The sequence below is a fragment of the Ornithorhynchus anatinus genome, chromosome 10 (genome assembly GCF_004115215.2).
Source record: "Ornithorhynchus anatinus isolate Pmale09 chromosome 10, mOrnAna1.pri.v4, whole genome shotgun sequence".
NCBI lineage: Eukaryota > Metazoa > Chordata > Mammalia > Monotremata > Ornithorhynchidae > Ornithorhynchus > Ornithorhynchus anatinus.
The window spans coordinates 54,225,393-54,250,473 of record NC_041737.1 but is presented as its reverse complement, the minus strand read 5'-3'; the positions used below and the strand labels follow the sequence as shown (position 1 = coordinate 54,250,473).

The following is a 25,081-nucleotide window of genomic DNA, read 5'->3' as shown; positions in this document are numbered from 1 at the left end:
GAGCCCGGGCTCTGGAGTCAGAGGTCGTGGGTTCTAATCCCGCCCCTGCCGCTAGTCAGCTGAGTGACTTTGGGCAAGTCTGTGCCTCAGTGACTTCATCTGTAAACTGCGAGCCCCGCGATCACCTTGTATCCCCCAGCGCTTAGAACAAGTGCTTTGCACAGAGTAAGCACTTAACAAAGATCACATTTTTTTTTTCGAGGTAATCAGGAGGTGTGGAGAGGAGGAGGGGAGAGGGCGGGAGAGGAGGATGTAGGCTGTGAGCCGATCGTGGATAGGGATTGTCTCTGTCTGTTGCCGAATTGCACTTTCCAAGCCGTTAGACCAGTGCTCTGCACACAATAAGCTTGGGAGTCCGAGGTCATGGGTTCGAATGCCGACTCTGCCACTTCCCAGCTGGGTGACCGTGGGCGAGTCGCTTCACTTCTCTGGGCCTCAGTCCCCTCATCTGTCAAATGGGGATGAAGACTGGGAGCCTCACGTGAGACCACCTGTATCTCCCCCAGGGCTTAGAACAGCGCTCGGCACATAGTAAGCGCTTAACGAATACCAATATTACTAATAAGCTCTCGGTCAATACGATCGAATGAATGAAAGGGAGAGGGCCCGATGTAGGGGAAGGCGGAGAGAAGGGGGAGTGGCGGAGGAAGGCGGGGAGAAGGAGGGGTGACAGAGAAAGGGGAGAGAAGCCGTAGGGGCCGAGTTGAGGACCGGTCCCCCCTGGGCGGGTCCCGGTCCTGCCGGGACGGGCCCAGGGCCCGGAAATCGGGGGCTTTTTGGGGGGAGACTTTCATTTTCCTGTGCGGCCGCGGGGATGGTTTGAGATTTGTGCCCGCGGTGGGTGGCCGAGGTCCCGGCCCCGAGGACCGCATTTCCTCCGGCTGACCCCGGGGCCGAAGCCGGGACCGACCCCGGGACCGACCCCGGAGCTGACCCCGGAGCTGACCCCGGGACCGACCCCGGGACCGACCCCGGGACCGAGCCCGCCGCAGCGGGCAGAGCCGGGAGGTCCGGACGAGGACTGCGGGGTGGGAGCAGCGCAGGACGCCGCCCGGGCCATGGGTGAGGGGGGCACCGACGGGACGGGACGGGACGGGACCGGCCCGGCCCGGGGGGCTCCGAGACCGCTGGCACCTCCGGGCAGGGAGCGGGGACACCAGGGCGGAGGCCGGGCAGCGGAGGGCCCCGGCCGCGGGCAGCGGCGGGACCGGGGCAGGGGGCGGAGGGGGGGAGGAGGGGGAGAAAAAAGGGAGGAGGGGGAGAAGGGGGAGGAGGAGGGTAGAAGAGGGATAGGTGAGGAGGAGGGAGGAGGGGGAGGAGGGGCAGAAAGGGGGAGAAGGGGGATTGGGGAGGAGGGGAAAAGGGGGAGGAGGAGGGGAGAAGAGGGGTAGGGGAGGAGGAGGGGAAAGGGGAGGAAGGGGAGAAGGGGAAAAGGGGGAGAAGGGGTGAGTGAGGAGGGGAAAAGGGGGAGGAGGAGGGGGAGGAGGAGGGGAGAAGAGGGATAGGTAAGGAGGGGGAGAAGGGGTGGAGGAGGAGGGGGAGGAGGGGGGAGGATGAGTGGAGGAGGGGGAGGAGGGGGAGAAGGAGGAAGGGCAGGAAGGGGAGAATAGGGAGGAGGAGGAGGAGAAGGGAGAGGAGGGGGAGAAAGGGGAGGAGGAGGGGGAAAAAGGGAGAAGGAGGGGGAGAATAATTATGTTGGTATTTGTTAAGCGCTTACTATGTGCAGAGCACTGTTCTAAGCGCTGGGGAAGATACAGGGTCATCAGGTTGTCCCACGTGAGGCTCACGGTTAATCCCCACTTTCCAGATGAGGTCACTGAGGCCCAGAGAAGTGAAGTGACTTGCCCACAGTCACACAGCTGACAAGTGGCAGAGCCGGAATTCCAACCCATGAGCTCTGGCTCCCAAGCCCGGTCTCTTGCCAGTGAGCCACGTGCTTCGGAGACGGAGAAGGGGGCTTAATTTATTCAGTAGTATTTATTGAGCGCTCATTATGTGCGGAGCACTGGACTAAGCGCTTGGAATGGACAATTCGATGGGTGAGGAGGGGGAGAAGAGGAAAGAGGAGAGGGAGGAGGAGTGCGTCTACCAACTCTGTTCTAGCGTACTCTCCCATAGTACAGGGCTCTGCACACGGCAAATAATAAATATCACTGAATGATTGGAAGGAGGGGAGAGGAGAAGGAGGAGGGGAGGAAAAGTGTGTCTACCAATCAACGGTGTCGATTTACCGACACCCTGTACTTTCCCAAGCTCTGGGGTCAGTGCCCTGCACCTAGTAAGCGCTCAGTAAATACAACTGATTGATTAACGGGAAGGACGGGGAGGAGGAAGGAGAGAAGGAGGGGGGAGAAAGGGGAAAAAGAAGGAGAGAAGGGAGAGGAGGAAGAGGAGGAGGAAGAAAAGGGGGAGGAGAGGAAGAAGAGGGGGGAAAAAAGTGTAGTTGGGGGGAGAAGGAGTCAGTGGCCAAGCTGAAGGGTCGCACTCTCATTCCTAATAGTGACCCACCCCAGGGACACCAACACAAGGGACACACCCCAAGCCCGGGCTCTTTCCACTGAGCCACGCTGCTTCTTGTGGGCCTGGCGGTCAGAAGGTCATGGGTTCTAATCCCGACTCCGCCACTTGTCTACTGTGTGACCTAGGGTAGGTCGCTTCCCTTCTCTGCGCCTCAGTGACCTCATCTGTAGAAGGGGGGAATCGAAACTGTGAGGCTCATGTAGGACAGGGACTGTGTCCAACCTGATCTGCTTGTATCCACCCCAGCGCTTAGTGCAGTGCCTGGCACATAGTAAGCACTTAATGAATACCACGGTTGTTATTATTATTAATATTATAGCTGTAATCTATTCATTTAGCTATCCATTTATTTAGTCATATCGTCTGTCTTCCCCTCTAGACTGTGAACTCGTTGGGGGCAGGGAATGTGTCTGCTTTATTGTTGTATTGTACTCTCCCAAGGACTTAGTACAGTGCTTTGCGCACAGTAAGCCCTCAATAAATACGATTGAATGAATGAATGACAGGGACTGCACATAGCATTTAACAAATACCATAATTATTAATATTTATTATTATCCCCCGGCCCTTCGCCGGAAGCTTGTCCTGATCCTGTTCTTACCTCAGAGTCTGATCATTTTTTTTTAAATGGTATTTAACTGCTTTACTATGTGCCAGGCGCTGGGGCAGATTCAAGCTAATTCATTCAATACTATTTATTGAGCTTTTACTACGTGCAGAGCACTGTATTAAACGCTTGGAATGTACAATTTGGCAAAAGATAGAGACAATCCCTGCCCAACGACGGGCTCACAGCTAATCGGGTTGGACACAGTCCATGTCCCACGTGGGGCTAACAGCCTCGATCCCCATAGTCCAGATGAGGTAACTGAGACCCAGAGAGGCAAAGTGACTTGCCCAAGTTCACGCAGCAGATAAGTGGCAGAGCCGGAATTGGAGCACTAGGGCTTTCTAACTCCCAGGCCTGGGGTCTACCCACTAGGTCACGCTGCTTCTCCTGGAGATAATAATAATAGTAATAATAATAATGTTGGTATTTGTTAAGCGCTTACCATGCACAGAGCAATGTTCTAAGCGCTGGGGGAGATACAGGGTAATCAGGTTGTCCCTCGTGGAGCTCACAGTTAACCTCCATTTTACAGATGAAGTAACTGAAGCACAGAGAAGGGAAGTGACTTGCCCACAGTCACACAGCTGACAAGTGGCCGAGCCGGGATTAGAAGGAATCTCTCCTTTCTCCCCCTGAGAGGCCGTGAGGACCCCGGGGTTGGGTCTGCCTGCTTCGTGGGGTGGGGGGAGACCCTCGGTATCCCCCTGCCCCTCAAAGTCCACACAGGCCTCTCCGGCACGGAGAAGGAGGGGGACCTGGAGAGTCGGGCAGTGGGAGAGGACGGGAAGGAAGAAAAGAAACTGAGACTGGGCTGCAGGGGGAGAGGGAGGGGAGGGTTGGCTGTGGAAACAGAAAGTGCTAAGCAAATTTCCATTCTAGGAAGCGGGGTGAATCAGAAACACTTCCGTTCTGGCAGGTGTTAACCAGAATAATGTCATCTGTTAAGTAGATACACCCAGCCGAGGACTGTACTAAGTACGATATTAGCAGATTCGGTCAAAGGGAGCTTGTCCCCATTTTACAGACAAGAAAACCGAGGCCCGTACTTTCATTCGATCATATATGCCGTGTGCAAAGCACCGTACTGAGCGCTTAGCCGAAAGGCGACTTGCCCACGGTCGCCCAGCAGGTGAGGGGCAGGGTCGGGATTAGAACCCAGCTCCTCTGGCTCGCGGGCCCGGGCTCTTTCCACTAGGCTACACTGCTTCTCTGGTGTTTGATCTGATCAGGGCGATGTCTTGGAGCCTCAAACTCTCTGGGGAGTTTTGGGGTGCAGACTCGATATGGGAGGCACTGGGGACACCCCCCGCCCCCCCCCCCAGGCCTAAAAAACTCTTGCTTGGGGTGGAGGTGGGGACTGGGAGTGTGAGTAGGGTAGCGGGTACATGAGAATCAATAAACCAATCGTATTTATTGAGCTCTTACTGTGTGCGGATCACTGTACTAAGTGCTGGGGAGAGTATGATATAATAATAACTGTTATTATGGTACTTGTTAAGAATTTACCACGTGCCAAGCACTGTTTGACCACCGAGGTAGCCGCGCAGAAGCAGCGTGACATAATGGAAAGAACAGAGGCCTGGGAGTCAGAGGACATGGGTTCTAATCCCGACTCCACCAACAGTCTGCTGTGTGGCCTTGGGCAAGCCACTAAACTTCTCTATGACTCAGTTACCTCATCTGTAAAGTGGGGATTAAGACTGTGAGCCCCCCGTGGGACAACCTGATTACCTTGTATCTATCCCAGCGCTTAGAACAGTGCTTGGCACATAATAAGAGCTTAACAAATACCATAATTATTATCATTATTATTATTATACAAGTCAAGCATTTTGGACACAGTCCCTATCCCAAATAGGGAGATACAGTCCCTGCCCACAACGAGCTTACAGTCTCTACGGTCTAGAACTGCATCTCCTTGGGAGACTTTCAAGTGGTCCGGGCCTCCGCCCCCCTCAAACCAATCTGACCAAGCCGGGTGGGTGGGGGTGTCCAAGCCATCACCCCCATTTCTCCTCACCCTTTCCCGGCACTTGGTTGGGGGTTCCGTTGCCCATTTCTGTGCCAACCCCAGAGTCAACGTGGTTTTCTGGTACCTCCTTTATTATTTTTTTTTAATGGTATCTGTTGAATGCTTACTCTGTGCCAGGCACTGTACTAAGCGCTGAGGTAGCTACAAGCTAATCAAGTTGGGCACAGTCCGGGTCCCATATGAGGCTCCCAATCTTCATCTCTATTTTACAGATGAGGGAACGGAGGCTCAGAGAAATTAAGTGACTTACCCAAGGTCGCGCAGCAGACAAATGGCAGAGCCGGGATTAGGACCCAGGTCCTCCTGGACCACCAGCTCCTCAGGATCCATACCCCTCCCCAGAGTCAGCTGCACCTCCCTCCCTCCCTCAAACAATGGTCTTTACAGAGCGCTTTCTGTGTGCAGAGCCCTGTACTAAGAGCTTGGCAGAGTCCAATACAACAGAGTTGGTAGATGGATTCCCTGCCCACAGGGAGCTTAGTCTAGAGGGGGAGACCGACATTAACCAGTGAGTCGATCAATGGAATTTACGGAGCGCCTACGGTGTGCAGAGCACCGTACCGAGCGCCTGAGAGAGTCCGATCCGACAGAGTCCGTGGACCCGTCCCCTGCCCTCCGGGAGCTTGCAGTCTCCCCATCTAGACCGTCAATTCGTGGTGGGCAGGGAGTGGGTCTTCTTATTGTTGTACTGTCCTCTCCCAAGCGCTCAGTACGGCGCTCTGCACACAGTAAGAGCTCAATTAACACAACGGGATGAACGAACGAATGACTCATCGCCTCCTCCCCTCAGCTGAGCACTTTGTGGACCGGCACCGGGGGCAGCTGATCGGGCGGGTGACGTCGGTGAAGCCGCTGCTGGACCTTCTGCACGGCAAGGTGCTGTCGGAGGAGCAGTACCAGACGGTGCTGGCCGGGGCCACCAGCTTCGATCAGATGAGGAAGCTCTTCACGTACAGCCTGTCCTGGGATCGGGACTGCAAGAACCTGCTCTACCAGGCCATGAGGAAGATACATCCCCAGTTGGTGGCGGAGCTGGACGGGTACCATCCCTCCCACCCCCTCCCCCGCTTTTTTAAAATCGTATTTATTGAGCGCTTACTGTGTGTAGAGCACCCTACTAAGCGCTTGGGAGAGGACGGTCTAACTATAGAAGAGACGCCTTCTGTTCTAGAGAAGCAGCGTGACGTAGCGGACAGAGCCGGGGGCCTGGGAGCGAGAAGGCCGTGGCTTCTAATCCCGGCTCCGCCACTTGTCTGCTGGGTGACCTTGGGCAGGTCGCTTCGCTTCTCGGGGCCTCGGGTGCCTCAACTGGAAAAAATGGGGATGAAGACTGTGAGCCCCATGTGGGACAGGGACTGTGCCCAACCTGATTAACTCGTATCTACCCCAGCGCTTAGAACAGTGCTTGTCTTAGTAAGCGCTTAACAAGTACCATAATTATTATTTGAGGGGGGAGGATATTTGTTAAAAACAATATTTGTTAAGTGTTTACATAGGACAGGCCCTGTACAAATGCTGGGGTGTTTACCAACATCAGGTTGGCTGCAGTCCTCAGCCCTATTGGGGCTCAGAGACCTACTCTCCATTTTACAGACGAGGTAACTGAGGCTCAGGGAATCAGTCAATCAGTCAATGGTATTTATTGAGTGCCTACTATGTGCAGAGCACCGTTCTAAGCACTTGGGAGAGTACAAGACAAGAGAATAGCGGAAATGTTTCCTGCCCAAAATGAGCTGACGGGCTAGAGAAGTGAAGTGACTCACCCAAGCAGCAGACAAGCGATGCAGTCGGGATTAGAACCCAGATACTCCGGTTCCCGGGCCTGCTCCCTGGGGTCTAGAGGACCCCCGCCTCTAACTCCTGGGCGGTGCTGGGATCAACCCCCTCCCTCCAGCCTCATCTGCCCCTGGACACCCCTCCCCCAACACACCCCAGGCTGAGCCCAAACCTGGGGCTCGGGACTTCCATTCTCCCCGAATCCCCAAGCCCCCTCAGTGAAGCCCAGATCCCCAAATCGAACCCCAGACTCAGCTTTGCGGGGGAGTGGCCACGCCGTCCCCCACTCCCCTCCCATCAAGCTCCCCTCCGTTCCAGCCCCAGGTTCATCGACCGATCAATAAGCTCACTGTGGGCAGGGAATGTGTCTATTTATTGTTGTTTTGCACTCTCCTAAGTGCTTAGTACAGTGCTTGGCACACAGTAAGCGCTCAGTACAATTGAGCAAATGAATCAATCAATCAATTGTATTTATAGAGCGCTCACTGTGTGTATTGTATTGTGCTAAGCGGTTAGGAGAGACCGATTGTACAGTGTCGGTAGACACGTTCCCCGTTCACAACGAGCTCACAGTGTTTGAGACTCACAGTGACGTTCTCGTCTGCCTCTATCCCAACTGCAGGCAGCCGTGGGAGGGCGTGAGCCTGGCGGAGGGTGAGTATACCGTGAGGGGGTCTGGGAACCCCGTCTCGTGCCCTGGACGGGGGGGAAGGCGGTCAAACATGGGAGCCCTGGGAGCACAGACAAGGGAAGTGGGAGGTGGTCAGGACCCCCAGCCCAGCCCAGCCCTCGGAAACCTCCCCCCCCGTCAAATTCCCCGAAAAATCCCACCCTCAGCCCCGTTGAAGGGATGGGCCCAGAGGTCAGTTCCTAGTAATAATAACAATAATATTAGTAATTATGATGTGGCATTTGTTAAGTGCTTACTCTGTGCCAGGCACTGTACTAAGCGCCGGGATGGTTGCAACCAATTTAGGTTGGGCGCAGTCCCTGTCATTCATTGAATCGCATCTATTGAGCGCTTATTATACTATACTTACTATACTATACTAAGCGCTTGGGAGAGTACAGTACAACAGTAAAGAGACACATCCGCTGCCCACGATAAGTGTACAGTCTAGAAGATTTATTGAGCGCTAACTGTGTGCCGAGCAACCTGACCACTAGGCCCAGACGTTTTTCTGAACCCCGCTTCCTCGCCCCGTCGATCAGGGCTGAGGGTGCCCCGCTGCCCGGGATTCATTTCTATTAACGTCTGTCTCCCTCCCTCTAGACGGCAAGCTCGTTGCGGGCAGGGTATGTGTCCCTTCTTTCGTTCACTCATTCATTCATTCTTTCACTCATTCATTAAACATTTACCGTGTGCAGAGCACTGTCCTAAACGCTTGGGAAAGTACAATAATAATAATAATAATAATGTTGGTATTTGTTAAGCGCTTACTATGTGCCGAGCACTGTTCTAAGCGCTGGGGTAGACAGGGGAATCAGGTTGTCCCACGTGGGGCTCACAGTCTTAATCCCCATTTTACAGATGAGGGAACTGAGGCACAGAGAAGTTAAGTGACTTGCCCACAGTCACACAGCCGACAAGTGGCAGAGCTGGGATTCGAACTCATGAGCCCTGACTCCAAAGCCCATGCTCTTTCCACTGAGCCACGCTTCAATGAACGGTGACATTCCCTTCCCACAATGAACTAACAGTCTCAGTAAGCGCTCAATAAATGCGACTGAATGAATGAAGGGTGGGAAAGCTCCATGTGGGCAGGAAACGTGTCTGCTCGCTGTTCTGCGGTAGTCTCCCAAGCGCTTAGCACGGTGCTCTCCACAAAGCAAGCGCTGGATGGACCGATACGATCGAATGAATGAATGGGAGGGGGCTGGGGGTGCCCCGAAAGAGGGTTGGGAGAGGGGAGGGGGCTGGGCCCCGGGGGGCAGGAGGAATCCGCCCTCCCCTAACCCGCTTGACGCCTCGGGCCCAGATTACCGGGAGAAGTACTTAAAGTACGTGAGGTGGAAGTTCCGGTACCTGGAGGAGAGGAACGCCCGTCTGGGGGAGAAGGTGGCCCTGGAAGTGCGCTACACCCCGCTGCTGCTGGTGGAGGAGCACCGCAGCCTGGCCCAGCGCCAGCACGAGCTCCTGGCCCTGGGCCGCCAGCCCACTTCCTGGGTCTCGCGCCGGGTCCACGTGGAAGCCCTCTTCGACCCGGACGCGGAGGGCCTGGAGCCCCCGCTCACGGTGGTCCTGCAGGGGTCCGCGGGCATCGGGAAGACCGTGCTGGCCCGGAAGGTCATGCTGGACTGGGCGGCGGGCACCCTCTACCCGGGCCGCTTCGACTTCGCCTTCTACGTCCACTGCCGGGAGTTGAACCTGGAGAGGAAGCGCAGCGCGGTCCAGCTGATCCAGCAGTGCTGCGACGACGACGGCGTCCCGCTCTCCGAGATCTGCCGGCGGTCGGACCGGCTCCTCTTCCTGGTGGACGGCTTCGACGAACTCGGCTGGTCCTCGGGCGGCTGGCCGGGGGCGGCGGACGACGACGACGACCTGTTCGTCGACTGGAAGGACAAGAGGCCGGTCGGGTCGCTCCTGGCCCACCTGATCCGCAAGCGACTCTTCCCCAAGGCCTCCCTGCTCATCACCACGCGGCCGGCCGCCGCCGAGAGCCTCCGCCCGCTCCTCAGGTGGCCCCGGCGGGCCGAGATCCTGGGCTTCTCCGAGGCGGAGAGGGCCGAGTACTTCCACCACTACTTCCTGGATTCCGGGCGGGCCAACCGGGCCCTGGCCTTCATCCAGGAGAACGACGTCCTCTTCACCATGTGCTTCGTCCCGCTGATCTGCTGGATCGTCTGCACCGGGCTGAGGCAGCAGATGGACCGCAGGGAGGACCTCGCCCAGGCCTCCAAGACCACCACGGCCGTCTACCTGTCCTTCCTGTCCTCCCTCCTCAGGCCGGCCCGCCACTTGCCCTCCCGGGTCCCGCCCGCCCACCTCCGCGGCCTGTGCTCCCTGGCGGCGGACGGGATCCTGAGCCAGAGGATCCTGTTCCGGAAGGCCGACCTCAGGAAGCACGGCCTTCCGGAAGACGGCCTCTCCGCCTTCCTGCACGTGGACGTCTTCGAGAAGGACGTCGACTGCGAGACGCTCTTCAGCTTCGTCCACCTGACCTTCCAGGAGTTCTTCGCCGCCCTGTTCTACCTGCTGGGCCCGGACGAGACGGGGCCGGGGCCCCTCCCGGACGCGAGGACGCTCCTCCAGCACTACCGGCTGTGCGACACCGGCTTCCTGACGCTCACCGTGCGCTTCTTCTTCGGGCTCCTCAACCGCGAGCGCGTGGCCGACCTGAAGGCGACGATGGACTGCGTGGTGCGCCCGGAGGCCCGGCGGGCCCTGGTCGAGTGGATCGACACGTCCGCGCGGAAGGAAGCCCTGCCGGGGCCCACGCTCCAGTGGCTCTACTGCTTCTACGAGATCCAGGAGGTGGACTTCGTGGAGCGGGCGATGGGGAGCTTCCGGAAGATCGACATCGACGTCCGCACCCGGATGGACCAGATCGTGGTGGCCTTCTGCCTCCGGAACAGCCGGAACCTGTGCTCTATCGAACTGATGAGGTTTTTTAACGTTGCGGAAGCAGATGCCGCAGCAGCGGCGGCGGAAAGAACGCCGGAGGTGGCTGCCGACCGGTAAGGGTCACGGTTCCATCAGGGCGTTCTGGGAGCCCTCGCTGTATTTTGCTAGGGCATTCGTTAAGCGCTTACTATGTGCCGGGCACTAAGCGCTGGGGCGGACGCAAGGTAATCGAGTTGGATACAGTCCCTGTCCCACCTGCTGGGGCTCACGGTCTAAATCCCCATCTCACAGACGAACGAAGCAACGTGGCGTAGTCAGAAAGTACGGGCCCGGGAGTCGGAGGGATCTGGGTTCTAATCCCCGCTCTGCCACTTGTCTGCTGTGGGACCTCGGGCAAGTCACTTCGGTTCTCTGGGCCTCAGTTTTACCCCATCTGTAAGATGGGGATAAGAGTTTGAGCCCCATGCGGGACGGGGACTGTGTCCAATCTGATTAACTTGTATCTACCCCAACGCTTGGCATAGTGCTTGGCACGTAGCAAGCGCTTAACGAGTACCACAGTAATGATAATTGAGAGCTCGGAAGCAGACGGTGAGGAGTTTCCATTAGACGCGGAGGTGGACGGGCAACTACCGAGGAGAGAGGGAGACGAGGAGTAGTGACAGCGGGTAGGTGAGGTGGGACGATGTGAAGGAGCGTGGGTAGAAGCCAGACGAGGAGGGGCTTCTCTCATTATCCAAGGTGGCAGGGGGCTGCCGCGGGAGAGACTGGGCCCCTGAGCCAACGCCCCCGCGGCCCCCCGCCCCGCGCAACGACGAGATGAATCGCACTCCGCCTTTCCCTTCCTTCCCACAGAAGGCCACAAGACTGGCTGCAGGACACGCTCTGTGAGAGCCTCTCCGAAGCCTCCGCCAACAACCGAGGCCTGACGCACCTGGCCCTGAGGAACAAGAACCTCGGGAGGCGGGGGGCGGAGCTGCTCAGTAAGGGGCTCTCACACCCCAACTGCAAACTCAAATCCCTGAGGTAAAATCCAGCTTCCTTCTCTTCCTGGGACGTTGTCCATTTTGGGGTGGGCGGGGAGGGGCGGAAGAGCGGGGTCGGCTTTGGGGCATCTGATCTTCCCGGGGCGGGGATTGATCCCTCTGATTTTCTACCCTCTGAAGGGCTTGAAAGGGAGTAGGGAATGGAACCGTTCATTCATTCATTCAATCGTATCTTCTGAACGCTTACTGTGGCAGAGCACTGTACTGAGCGCTTGGGAGAGGACACTATAACGATATAACATTCCCTGCCCAGCCCAGATGAGTCCCGCCTGCCAGTCTCCCCCGTTTGACTGAATGCCCCTTGAGGCCGGGACTGTGTCTTTTGATCCTGTGGCACCCTCCCAATCAATCAGTAGGATTTCCTCTCGTTCATTCAAATCATTCAGTTATATTGATTGAGCGCTTACTGTGTGCAGAGCATTGTACTAATCGCTTGGAAAGTACAATTCAGCAGTAAAGAGAGACGATCCCCGCCCACAACGGGCTTACAGTGTAGAAGGGGGGAGACAGGCATCAAAACAAGTAAACGGGCATCAGTAGCATCAATATCAATACATAGAATTATAGATATAAACACTCTACTAAGCGCTTCGGAGAATAGGACATAACAATAAATAGACACATTCCCTCCCCACAATCAGCTTACGGTTTAATAATGATGTTGGTATTTGTTAAGCGCTTACTATGTGCCGAGCACTGTTCTAAGCGCTGGGGTAGACATAGGGGAATCAGGTTGTCCCACCTGGGGCTCACGGTCTTAATCCCCATTTTACAGATGAGGGAACTGAGGCACAGAGAAGTTAAGTGACTTGCCCACAGTCACACAGTCGACAAGTGGCAGAGCTGGGATTCGAACTCATGAGCCCTGACTCCAAAGCCCGTGCTCTTTCCACTGAGCCACGCTGCTTCTCTCGCGCTTACCGTCGTTCATTCAGTTGCATTTGTTGAGTGCTTACTGAGTGCAGAGCACTGTACTAAGCGCTTGGCAGGGTACGTGTATATATCTATTATTATTTTTATCTATTTTGATGCTACTGATACCTGCCTACTTGTTTCATTTTGTTGTCTGTCTCCCCCTTCTAGACCGTGAACCCGTTGTTGGGTAGGGATGGTCTCTATCTGTTGCCAAATTGTACTTTCCAAACGCTTAGTACGGTGCTCTGCACAGAGTCAGCGCTCAATAAATACGATCGAGTGAACGATACGACAATAAACGGACACAGCCCTGAGCGCTGAGCGGGTGGAGAGCGCTTAGTCGGTCAGTCCTATCGTAAGCGCTCAATAAATACGATCGAATGAACGATACGACAATAAACGGACACATCCCTGAGCGCTGAGCGGGTGAAGAGCGCTTAGTCGGTCAGTCCTATCGTAAACGCTCAATAAATACCAGTGATGGATTGATCAATAATACAACAGGTGAGGCTGGGGGTTCTGACTCTGTCTCCTCCCCTCAGGTTGGTGAACTGCCTGCTCACACCGGACAGCTGCCGGGACTTCTCTTCCATCCTCAGCACCGACCGGAACCTGTCCGAGCTGGACCTGAGTTCCAACGCCCTCAAAGACTCCGGGCTGAGCCTGCTCTGTGAGGGACTGAGGCACCCCAGCTGTAAGCTACAGACACTGTGGTAAGCCCCCACCAATTAATCGGTCCTATTCATTGAGCCCTTACTGTGTGCGGAGCGCTGTCCCAAGACCTTGGGAGAGAATATAACGTGGCTTAGTGGATAATGATAACAATGATGATGGTATCTGTTAAGCGTTTACTATGTGCCCAGCACTGTTCTAAGCGCTGGGGTAGTTACGAGGTAATTAGGTTGTCCCCCGTGGGGCTCGCAGTCTTCATCCCCATTTGACAGATGAGGGAACTGAGGCCCAGAGAAGGGAAGTGACTTGCCTAGTGTCACACAGCTGATAAGTGGCAGGGCCGGGATTAGAACCCACGACCTCTGACTCCCAAGCCCGGGCTCTTTCCAGTGAGCCACGCTTTCCCGATAGAGCACGGGCCTGGGATTCAGAAGGACGTGGGTTCTAATGCCGGCTCCGCCACGTGTCTGCTGTGCGACCTAGGGCGAGTCACTTCATTTCTCCACGCCTCTGTTTCATTCATTCATTCATTCATTCAATAGTATTTATTGAGCGCTTACTAATGTGCAGAGCACTGTACTAAGCGCTTGGAATGAACAAGTCGGCAACAGATAGAGACGGTCCCTGCCGTTAGACGGGCTTACGGTCTAATTGGGGGAGACGGACAGACGAGAACGATGGCAATAAATAGAGTCAAGGGGAAGAACATCTCGTAAAAACAATGGCCAACTAAATAGAATCGAGGCGTTGTACAATTCATTAACAAGTTTCCTCTGCTGTAAACTGGGGACTCAATACTTAATAATAATAATAATAATCAAGGTATTCATTAAATGCCTATAATGTGCTAAGCGCTGGGGAAGATGCAAGTTAATCAGCTAACCTCACTCCTACTCAGACAAAAGCCCCATGTGGGACAGGAACTGTGTCTGACCTGTTTGTCTTCTATTTCTCCCAAAGCTTAGTGAAGTGCTTGGCACATTGTAAGTGCTTAACAAATACCACCGTGATTATTATTATTCCTTTTAACCCAACTAATATTAACATTTAGGATCCCTCAGTTTAATCACATTCATTTCCTCAAATCCCTCGAGAAGCAGTGGAAAGAACACAAGGCTGGGAGTGGGAGGACCTGGCTTCCAATCCCGGCTCCACCACTTGCCTGCTGCGTGACCTTGGGCAAAACGCTACGCTTCTCTGTGCCTCCATTTCCTCCTCAGTAGATCGGGGATAAAACACCTTTTCTCCCTTCCCTCTTAGACCAGGTCCACGAGGAGGGTGTCCGATCCGATTACCTCGTCTCTTCCTCGGCACTGGGAGGTGCTTAACTACACATAATTGTCTAGTTTTCGAATAATCCTGGAATTATTATCGCCTGAGGGGTGGGTTCTCTCCTAGGAATAATTAATTAATGAGTTCCGTCATATTTTTGAGCGCTTCCGGTGTGCAAAGCGTTTGGAAGAGTACAGCGCAACAACAAACCGACACATTCCCTGCCCACCACGAGTTTACAGTCCAGAGACGAGCTCACAGTCTTTGGCCCCTTACGATGGTGATGATGATGGTATTCATTAGGCGCTTACGTCGTGCCGAGCACTGTTCTAAGCGCTAGGGGTAGATAGAGGTAACGAGGCTGGCAGGAGAGTTTGAGTACGCTGATGAAGCTTAGACCTCTGCCATAAAGGGCTTCTCAAAATGGAGAGGTCGAAGCCGAGGCACCAGATAAAGTCGATTCACCTGTGCTGGGCAGCAACGGCATGAGAAAGAGTCAAAGGCGGATGACGGAGGGATCAAGACATTGATCGGAGACAACGGCGGAGGCTCAGGCGTTTCACGGCGCGGAAGGAAGATGGTAAACCACTTCCCTGTCTTTACCGAGAAAACTGCCGATACACGTCCCAGAACGACTTTACGGCCGAAGGTGGGCCGTTCTGGAAAGGGTGTGTCCACGGAGTCGCTATGGTATTTGAAGAAGAGGAAGGGTTGTGTTGGGGATTGATAGATTGATTGATTGGGAAGCTGATGGGCGCCTCCCTGTTCTCTCTCCTACAGGCTCCAGAGTTGTGCTCTTACGTCGGCCTGTGGCCCGGCTCTTTCCTCTCTGCTGACCACCAGTGCAAACTTGACCAAACTGGACTTATTTAATAATGCCCTAGGAGACACGGGAGTCAGCCTGATCTGTGAGGGGCTCAAACATCCAAACTGCAAACTGCAGGCCCTGCTGTGAGTCCCCGATTCTTTCCTCTCTGGAGAGATGCTCCCCCTCTTCCCACGAGGCCGCCCTGCTTCTCTCTTCCTAGCCCGGGCCCGGAAATGAGGAAACGGGGGAGACGAAGCAGCGTGGCCAAATGATTATGGTACTTGTTAAGCGCTTGCTATGTGCCGGGTGCTGTACTAAGCGCTGGGGTAGACGCGAGCGAGTCGGGTTGGACGCAGTCCCTGTCCCACGTGGGGCTCACAGTCTCAATCTCTGCTTTAATAATAATAAATAATGATGGTATTTGTTAAGCGCTTACTAGGTGCAGAGCACTGTTGTAAGCTCTGGGGGGACACAAGGTGATCGGGTCGTCCCACGTGGGGCTCACAGTCTTCATCCCCATTTTCCAGATGAGGTAACTGAGGCCCGGAGAAGTGAAGTGACTTGCCCAAAGTCACACAGCTGACGAGCGGCGGAGCCGGGATTCGAACCCACGCCCTCTGACTCCCAAGCCCGGGCTCTTTCCGTTGAGCTACTCTGCTGCTGCTTCTTTGGATGTTTGATGTGGCCTCGTGGGTGTGACCCCAGGCCTGGGAGTCAGAAGAACCTGGGTTCTGACCCTGGCTCCGCCACTTGTCTGCTGTGCGGCCCTGGGCGAGTCACTTCATTTTGTGCCTCCGTTACCTCATCTGTAAAATGGAGATTAAAGACTGTGAGCCCAACGTGGGACAGGGACCGTGTCCAACCCGATTCATCTGTATCTATCTTAGCGCTTAGGGACAACGTCCAACCTGATTAATTTGGATCTATCCCAGCGCTTAGTACGGTACTTGGCACAAAGTAAGCGCTTAACAAATACCGTTAAAAACCAACCAAACGACGGTTTCTTTCTCTCTCCCGCCCTCAGGCTGCGACACTGCGCTCTCACGCTGAACTGCTGTCCGGATCTCTCGTCCGTCCTGAGCATCAACCGGGACCTGTCCGAGCTGGACCTGAGTTACAACTCCCTCGAAGACGCGGGGGTCTGCCTGCTCTGCGAGGGGCTGAGACACCCCAACTGTAAACTACAGACTTTGAGGTGCTTCGCGCCCGGCGGTAGGACGGGGGAGGAGGGCCGGGAGCCGGGGGACTGCAGTAGGGACAGAGCGGAGGCCGACGGCAGCGTCGATCCGTCGATTTAGCTCCTCGTGGGTGGGGAACGTGGCCCCCATTCGTTCATTCGATCGTATTTATCGAGCGCTTTACCGTGTGCAGAGCGCTGTACTCGGCGCTTAGGAGAGTTGAATGGAACGGAAGAACGGACACATTCCCTGCCCACAACGAGCTGACGGTCTAAACGGGGGAAGACAGGCATTAATAGAAATAAATAACAGATACGTACGTGCCCGTAATAATTCTATCTGGGAAAGCAGCACGGTGTAGGGGGTAGAGCACGGGCCCGGGAGTTAGAAGGTCATGGGTTCTAGTCCCGGCTCCACCGCGTGTCTGCTGTGTGACCTGGGGCAAGTCGCTTCACATCTCTGGGCCTCAGTTACCTTACCTGCAAAATGGGAATTGAGACGGTGAGCCCCGCAAGCGCTTCGTACGGCGCTCTGCACAAAGTAAGCGCTCAATAAATACGATTGAGTAAATGAATAATAATAATGTTGGTATTCGTTAAGCGCTTACTATGTGCCGAGCACTGTTCTAAGCGCTGGGCGAGATACAGGGTAATCGGGTTGTCCCACGTGAGGCTCGCAGTCTTAATCCCCATTTTCCAGATGAGGGAACTGAGGCACCGAGAAGTCAAGTGACTTGCCCAAAGTCACACAGCTGACAGGTGGCGGAGCCGGGATTCGAACCCACGACCTCTGTCTCCTAAGCCCGGGCTCTTTCCACCGAGCCACGCTGCTGTCCAACCTGATTTGCTTGTATCCTCTCCGGTGCTTAGTACAGTGCCTGGTTCGTAGTGAGCGCTTAACAAATATCATTATTATTATTATAAATATATTATAATTATACATCTAAAATTATAATAATGATTCGGTTGTACTGAACGCTCCCAAGAGCTTAGTACAGGGCTCTACCCATAGTAAGTGCTCAATTCCATTCATTCATCGATTAATCATATCGACCTAGTGCTTATCGTGTGCAGAGCACCGTGCTAAGCGCTCGGGAGAGTACGCTACAAGAGAGTTGTCGGGAAGCTGCCTGACCTGGTGGATAGAGCCTGGCCGGGGAGTCAGAAGGACCTGGGTTCTAATCCCGGATCCGCCACTCGTCCGTCGTGTGACCTCGGGGAAGTCACTTAATTTCCGCGAGCCTCAGTTACCTCTTCCGGCAGGTTACAGAAGTGCAAGCTGACATCGCGGAGTTGTTCCGATCTGTCCCAGGCGCTGGGCATCAACCGGGAGCTGAGAGAGCTCATCCTGCACGACAACGTCCTGGGAGACGCCGGGATCTCTGTGATCTGGAAAGGGATTCAACAGCCCAGTTGTGGTCTGAAGATTCTCAGGTCCAATTCCGGCCCCCGCCCCCGTCCCCGTCCTTCAGACCCCAGAGCTGGGAGCGGGGTGACCTGAGCCAGGAGGTCCTGGCAGGGGGCCGGGGGAAGCCGAGAGCTGAGCGGGGCAGGGGTCGGCGTTCAGCAGGCTCCGGACCCCCGACCCTGTCCGTCCCTGCCGCACACCGACCCCCGCCACGGGCCTTGACCGGCTGAGGACTAGCTGATGGAGCCCCCTCTGTGTTTCCACAGGTTGGGGAAGACCCACTTTAGCGAGAAAATGGAGGAGGAGATGAGGACCGTGCAGAAGATGAAACCTGAGCTGAAAATCAGGTACCGGCCCGCAAGATGTTAGCGGATTGTTCATCTGGTCTCCCGGCCTTTGACCGGTCCATTCATTCAATATTATTTATTGAGTGCTTACTATGTGCAGAGCACTGTACTAAGCGCTTGGAATGGACAATTCGGCAACAGGTAGAGACCATCCCTGCCCATCGACGGGAGGGCTGACCCGCAGCCCTCCGGGTCTGGACCACTCCCGCTGTCTATGACCCTGCAGTGAGCCCAGGACTGGCTCCATTAGCCCCAGCCCCCCAAGGAGACGACGACAGGCGGAGGACCCCTCCGTGCCCACCTGCCCCTTTCCCCGCCCCTTCCCATCCCCCTTCACCAATCCCATCTGGGTGAGAACTTCCCTCCGCCCCCCCCCCCCGGCATCCCCCAACTTGGTCTCCCCCCGGCTCAGGTGAACGATAAGGCCCCGAAGCATCCCTCGAGGGACCCGACCGCTCAAACCTTGCTGGAAAACAGCATGAGCTAGTGGGTAGAACATGGGCCCGGGAGTCAGAAGGTTGTGGGTTCTAATCCCAGGTCCACCACCTGTCTGCTGTTTGACCTGGGACAAATCACTTCACTGAGCCTCAGCGACCTCAAATGTAAGATGGGGATTAAGACTGAGCGCCCCATATGGGACAGGGACTGTGTTCATCCTGATTTGCTTGTATCTACCCCAGCGCTTAGTACAGTGCCTGGTACCTAGTAAGCACTTAAACACCACAATTATAAATAATAATAATAATGTTGGTATTTAAGCACTTACGATTATTATTACTATTTATTTAAAAAAAAACACAGGACCACCTTCCTTTTGCACCTTCTGTCCTGTGGAGCTCCGAGGGAAACGCCACAGTGACCGGGCCCCCAGGCAGCCCGAGTCTCAACCTGATTCCAACCTGATTTTCTTTAACTGCTCAGTCAACCAATGCTATTTACTGAACATGCTGTGGGCGAGATGCTATATAATAACTGAGGCACTGGTTAAGCGCTTAACTATGTGCCAAGTGCTGTTCTAATCTCTGAGGTAGATGCAAGTTAATCAGGTTGGACACAATCCCCGTCCCGAATTCATTCAATCGTATTTATTGAGCGCTTACTATGTACAGAGCATTGTACTAAGCACTGTGGAAAGTACGTTACGGCACTAGAGAGAGACAATCCCTGCCCACGACGAGCTCACAGTCTAGAGGGGGCTCATTTTCTTAATCCCCATTTTACAGAGGAGGTAACTGAGGCCCAGAGAAGTGAAGCGACTGGCCCAAGGCCTCACAGCGGACACGTGGCCTTAGAACCCAGGTCCTTGTGACTCCCGGGCCCGTGCTCTAAGCCACGCTGCTTCTCCCAACAGCCGCAGGCAAATCTGAAGAGGAGGTGGGGTGTTTCCGATAGGGTCGATTCTGGGAACCGCCGGGACAGAGGGCATGGTGGGAATCTGGCATTGGCCCCCAGCCACCCACCCACCCCGGTAACGGGTCTCCCCTCGTCTGGTTACAGGTTCCATTGATGGCATCTTCCTCAGGGACGACCGAAGCTGCCTGCGTCAGATGGCGTCAAGGCCTCGGGTTCACTGCCCCTCACCAACCCCATCTGCCCCCACCTGCTACCGTCTGGACTGGGGCTCCCTGTTCCAACCGAGCCCCCTCCCCCGCCAGCCCCCCTCTAACGCCCTCCCCCTCTGGCCAAGCCACGGCTCTCCTCTCATCTCTTCACGAAACCCACCTCTTCCAAGAAGCTGGCTGGGATCACACCCGTTTGCTTTCGGTCACTTCGGTCGCTCCAAGATCCGGGAGCCAGGACACCCGGCACTGGGTTTGAGGCCTTTAGCTCCCGGGGACGAAGATGAAGTAACCAAGTTATTAATAATAATAATGTCTCCCTCCTCCTAGAGCACGGAAGCCCTCTCCGTGACCCACTTTCCCCCGCTCCTCCTCCTCCTCATCGCTGCACCTGTGCCGGCGTGTTTCGATTAATTATACTTTTGGTGCGATAGACGCAGCTCTTCTCGACGATCCATGTTAACGATGCGTGTGTGTGGAGTCCAGGGGGAGGCCATTATCTGCCCGTCTCTCCCCCCCCCCCCCCCCCCCCCCCCCCCCCCCCCCCCCGGCCCCGATCAAACGGGGGCAAGAACCGACGGAGAAGCATCACGGACTAGTGGCTGGAGCCCGGGCCTGGGAGTCGGAAGGATCCGGGATCGAATCCCGGCTCCGCCGCCTGTCTGCTGGGTGACCTTGGGGGTGAGCGCGTAGCCTACCAGACCGGCAAGATAAAATCTGGATATTTATTGAGCGCTTTACTGTGTGCAAAGCAGTGGCAGGGAACGGGTCTACCCACTCTGTTATAGCATACTCTCCCAAGCGCTTAGGACAGAAGCAGCATGGTGTATTGGATACAGCCCGGGCCTGGGAGTCAGAAGGTCATGGGTTCTAATCCCGGATCTGCCACTTGTCTTCTCTTTGACCTCGGGCAAGTCACTTCACTTCTCTGTGCCTCAGTGACCTCATCTGGAAAACGGGGAGCGAGATTGTGAGCCCCATATGGGCCAGGGACTGTGTCCAACCCAATTTGCTTGTATCCACCCCAGCGTTTAGCCCAGTGCCTGGCACATAGTAAGCGCTTAAATACCATAATTACTAAATTATTTATTAGAACAGTACTCTGCACACAGTAGGAACTCAGTAAATAGTAATGATAATAATGATGTTACTTGTTAAGCGCTTACTATGTGCCAAGCGCTGTTCTGAGCAGTGGGGTAGATACAAGGTCATCAGGTTGTCCCACGTGGGGCTCACAGGCTTAATCCCCATTTCACAGATGAGGGAACTGAGGCCCGGAGAAGTGAAGTGACTTGCCGAAGTCACACAGCTGATAAGTGGTGGAGCCGGGATTAGAAACCATGACCTCCGACTCCCAAGCCCGGGCTCTTTCCACTAAGCCACGTGACTGATGAGTCAGTTAATCATATTTATTGAGTGCTTACTCCGTGCTGAGCACCGTACTGAGTGCTTGGGAGAGTACAATATAACAATATAACAGACAAATTCCCTGCCCATGACAAGCTTACAGTCTAGAGGATTACTAAAGGCTGATCGATAAGGAAGAAACTGGACCAGGGGAGGAGCAACAGAGAACGATGACAAAACACACACACATACACACACACACAGCCTTTATCACAATGGCAACACTTTGGAGATCCAATCCCTTCCCCAATCCCCCCCCCCCCCCGTTTCCCTCCTCGCTCCTCCACAGCCTGGCCTTTTCCCCCTGAGGCTAGTAATAATAATAATGATGGTATTTGTATAGCACTTACTTTGTGCCAGGCACTGTTCTAAGGGCCGGGGTGGCTACGAGGTGATCAGGTTGTCCTACGGGGGGCTCACGGTCTTAATCCCCATGAGGTAACTGAGGCACGGAGAAGTTAAGTCACTTGCCCGAAGTGTCACAGCTGACAAGTGGCAGAGTAGGGATTAGACCCCACGACCTCTAACTCCCAAGCCCGGGCTCTTTCCGCTGAGCCGCACCGTACTAAGCACCGGGGTGAAGACAACCTGTCTCACGTGGGGCTCACGGTCTCAATCCCCATTTTACAGATGAGGGAACCGAGGCGAAGAGAAGTTAGACCACGCTGCTTCCAGTGAAGGCAGGAAGGATTTAGATTAGACTCCTCAACTAGGGAGGGAGAGGCTCTCAGACCTCCTGGTGGGAACCACACCTTCCCCCTCCCCTAAAGACATCCATCGCAACTCCCTCTTGGAATCGACTCTAACCCTCTTCGGGGGCCAATACACTTTCCCTATAGCCTGGAGCTCCCGGTGGGCAGGGAACGTGTCCTGCCAATTCTCACGCTGTCCTCTCCCAAGCGCTTAGTACAGAGTAGCTCTCCATAAATACCACCGATTCAATCTGGCTGGTCGCTGGCACTGGGAGAGCCAGTCAGCACAGCCGCCGTTCGGCCAAGCCTCTGTAGCGATCCCCTCTCCCACCCCTGCCTCCTCTCGGCAATCCGGGCAGTGCTCGGAAGCAGTGTGGCCTAGTGGACAGAGCGGGGGGGCCCGGGACTCGGGAGGACCCGGCTTCTCCTCCTGGATCGGCCACTTGTCCGCCGTGTGATTTGGGGTCACTTCACCTCTCCGGGCCTCGGTTCCCTCCATCTGGAAAACGGGGACTGATCAATTGTATCTATCGAACGCTCACCGTGTGCAGAGCGCTGTACTAAGCGCTTGGAAGAGTACAATACGGCACTATAACGGACCCATTCCCTGACCACACGGAGCGTACGGTAAGACGCTCTGTGTGGGGCAGGGACCGTGTCCAACCCGATGATCTGTTGAGTGCCTGCCGCACGGTAAGCGCTCAACGGGTACCACGAATCTTATTATTGTTACTATTCCCGTCTCACCTCCAGCCCCCCCCCCGCTGCTGGCCTCGGTGGAAGCGGGAATGGTCAACCACCATCATTCGAAACCCCCCATTTCCTGCTCCCCCCGACCCCGAGCCCCATCAGTGATCACCAGGTCGCCTCCCTCCTCTCTCTGCCCATCACCTGCCCCTTCCGAAACGGCAGCAGGATTGCCGGGTGCCAGCAGGATTCCCGGGTACCGGGGAGATAGAGTCGCCCCTCTCCCCCAGAATCACAGCAGTCGGCCGGACGGGCCCGGGTCCCTCTCTCCGCTTGGGCGCCGGGCGTTCAGTCCCGACTCCAATCCCTTCGCCCGGGCGACGCCGTCGGGCCGAGACCCCTCTCCTCGGCCAGCGCTCCCCATCGTCGTCCGACCCCCGGCCGGTGACATCTCGGGCCGCGGAGGGGTCCGGCGGCCGAGGCGGAGCTTGGACGAGGGAGCCTCGGGAGGCTTCCCGTCGGCGGGCGTGTCCAGCGGGGTCCACGGCCCCGTCCGCCCGGCTCCGGGCTCCGGGGCCTCGGGCCCCTCCTCGCCCCCGTCCTCGGGTCCGCCCGTGGGGGCGGGAGATTCTGTGCCGCCGTCCGGCTCCATCCGGCTCTGGGTGGTCCCCGGTCCGGCCGGCTCCGTCCAGGGGGGACCGGCGGCGGGGATCCGGCCCTCGCCGCCGTCCGCCGGCGGCCCCGGGGAGCCCGGCGAGGGAGGGAGGAGCCAGGTGAGGTCGGCCGGGGGCTCCGGGGACGGATCGGCCGGAGGCGGCGAGGTGGCCGCCGCGGGCGGGCGGTGGGCCGAGGAGGCGGCGTGGGGGATGAGGAAGAAGATGTAGACGCCCGACACGATCAGCCCGGCGGTCACCAGCACGCCCAGGGTGACGGCCGCGTGGAAGGCCCAGTTGGGCCGGCCGGACCCCAGGCCGGCGGAAGAGCGGGGACGGCCCAGGCGGAGCGGAGCGGGCACGGGATGCTTGGCCGGACCCGCGGGGGGCGGGCGGACATACAGGACGCCCCGGCGGCGGTCAAAGTGGACGGAGCCGGCCGGGGCGTCCGGGGAGGAGGGCAGGGGGTGGGTCGGGAGGGCGGGGGGCCCGGCCCGGGCGGGCAGGAGGGTGGGGCGGCGACAGACGGGGCAGCGCAGGACCTGGGCCCCCGCCGGGGAGGCCAGCGACAGGCGGGAGAGGCACTCGAGGCAGAAGACGTGGCCGCACGCCAGGCGCTTGGGGGTCCGGAAGAGCCCGTCGTACGGGGAGACGCAGATGAGGCAGGAGGCCGGGGAGGCCGGGGAGCCCGGAGGGGTGAGCTGGGGAGGAGACCCCGAGAGCGGGGAGAGGCTGGCCGCCTCCCCGGGGGGCCCCCCTCCATCCCCGTCCCCCTCGTCGTCCTCCTCCTCCGGGGGGCCGGGGGCCGCCCGCCCCGGGCCGGACCGACGAGCCCCCCGAGGTCGACGGGGACAGGAAGGGAGGAGGTGCCAAGGCATGGGAGAGGCCTGCGGAGAAATGGAGAGGGATGCCCCGGGGGGGGGCACCAGGTGGAGGTCGGTGACGGGCGGAGGAGGATGGGGGGCGGGGGGGTCCCAGATGGGAAGAGGGGGTCGGCGGGGAGGAGGGACGGGGACGCCGATCCCGGGTAAGACCTACGCCAAGGCCAGGAGTCAGGGGCGATGCCCGGTGGAGGCAGGAACGGATCCAGACGGGTTTAGGTTTCGGGAAGGTGGGAGACAGGCCCAACGGGTGGGGTCGGGGGTCGGGTCGGAGGTGCCGAGGGGGCCGGGGAGACGCCATCTCTTACCCGTCGGGAAGGTCCTCCTCCTCCGTCGGCCCGGCTCTCCCCACCCCGGTTTTCCGGTCTCTCCGGCATCCCGGTGGGAGGGCCGGGTTGGCTCCTGCCGCCCGGGTCCCCCCACCCCGGGGCGGGTCCCCTCCGTCACCCGCCTCCTCCCGCCGATCCCACCCGCCTGACCGGTCCGACGGCCCCGGCCCACCGCTGACACGGGCCCGGGCCTTCTCCCCCGCAGCCCCCGTCCCCCCCAAGTAGTTGGGTGACAGATGTCACGACGCCGACCTGGGCCCCTCCCCTGGAAGGGTCCGGGCGCGTAACCCCGGCCCCAACTCTGGTCGCCGAGCCACCCGTCACTCCCCCCACCTGCCTTCCCTTCGGACCCAGCTCCGCCAACCGTCACCGCCGCCCCCTCCCATGCCCCACTTCACCCCTTCACCCCTCCCGCCGGTCCGCCTGCCCCAAGTGGCCCCCGGGGGCCGGGCCGGATGGCGGGGGCGGGTCAGTGGATGCCAGGGGATGCCCCGGGCTGGAGTCTTCTCATTCTCCCAAAGCTGGCGTCACCTATTTAACCCCCTCGACACCAGGAAGAAGCCGGCACCCATTGGGCGAGGCCGATGGGGAGGGGGAGGACTGCAGAGGGCTCTCCTCCCCCCGTGGCTCTCGTTTATCGCATTTATTGAGTGCTTACTGTGTGCAGAGCGCCATACTGAGTGTTTGGGAGAGTTGGATAGAACAGAAACATTCCCCGCCCTCGA

General features: G+C 57.1%; 1 protein-coding gene across 1 annotated transcript; it reads left to right on the top strand.

Annotated features, from left to right (window-relative positions):
* Positions 1-703: 703 nt before the first annotated feature.
* LOC100090598 (NACHT, LRR and PYD domains-containing protein 3-like) lies at positions 704-20,160 on the top strand. The gene is made up of 11 exons (XM_029074177.1): positions 704-1,062; positions 5,953-6,202; positions 7,561-7,592; positions 8,918-10,616; positions 11,359-11,529; positions 13,007-13,177; positions 15,189-15,359; positions 16,241-16,411; positions 17,657-17,827; positions 18,068-18,148; positions 19,646-20,160. Exons 1-11 carry the CDS (start codon positions 1,059-1,061, stop codon positions 19,653-19,655), a joined length of 2,931 nt encoding a protein of 976 aa, XP_028930010.1. The 5' UTR covers positions 704-1,058; the 3' UTR covers positions 19,656-20,160.
* The last annotated feature ends 4,921 nt before the right edge of the window (positions 20,161-25,081 follow it).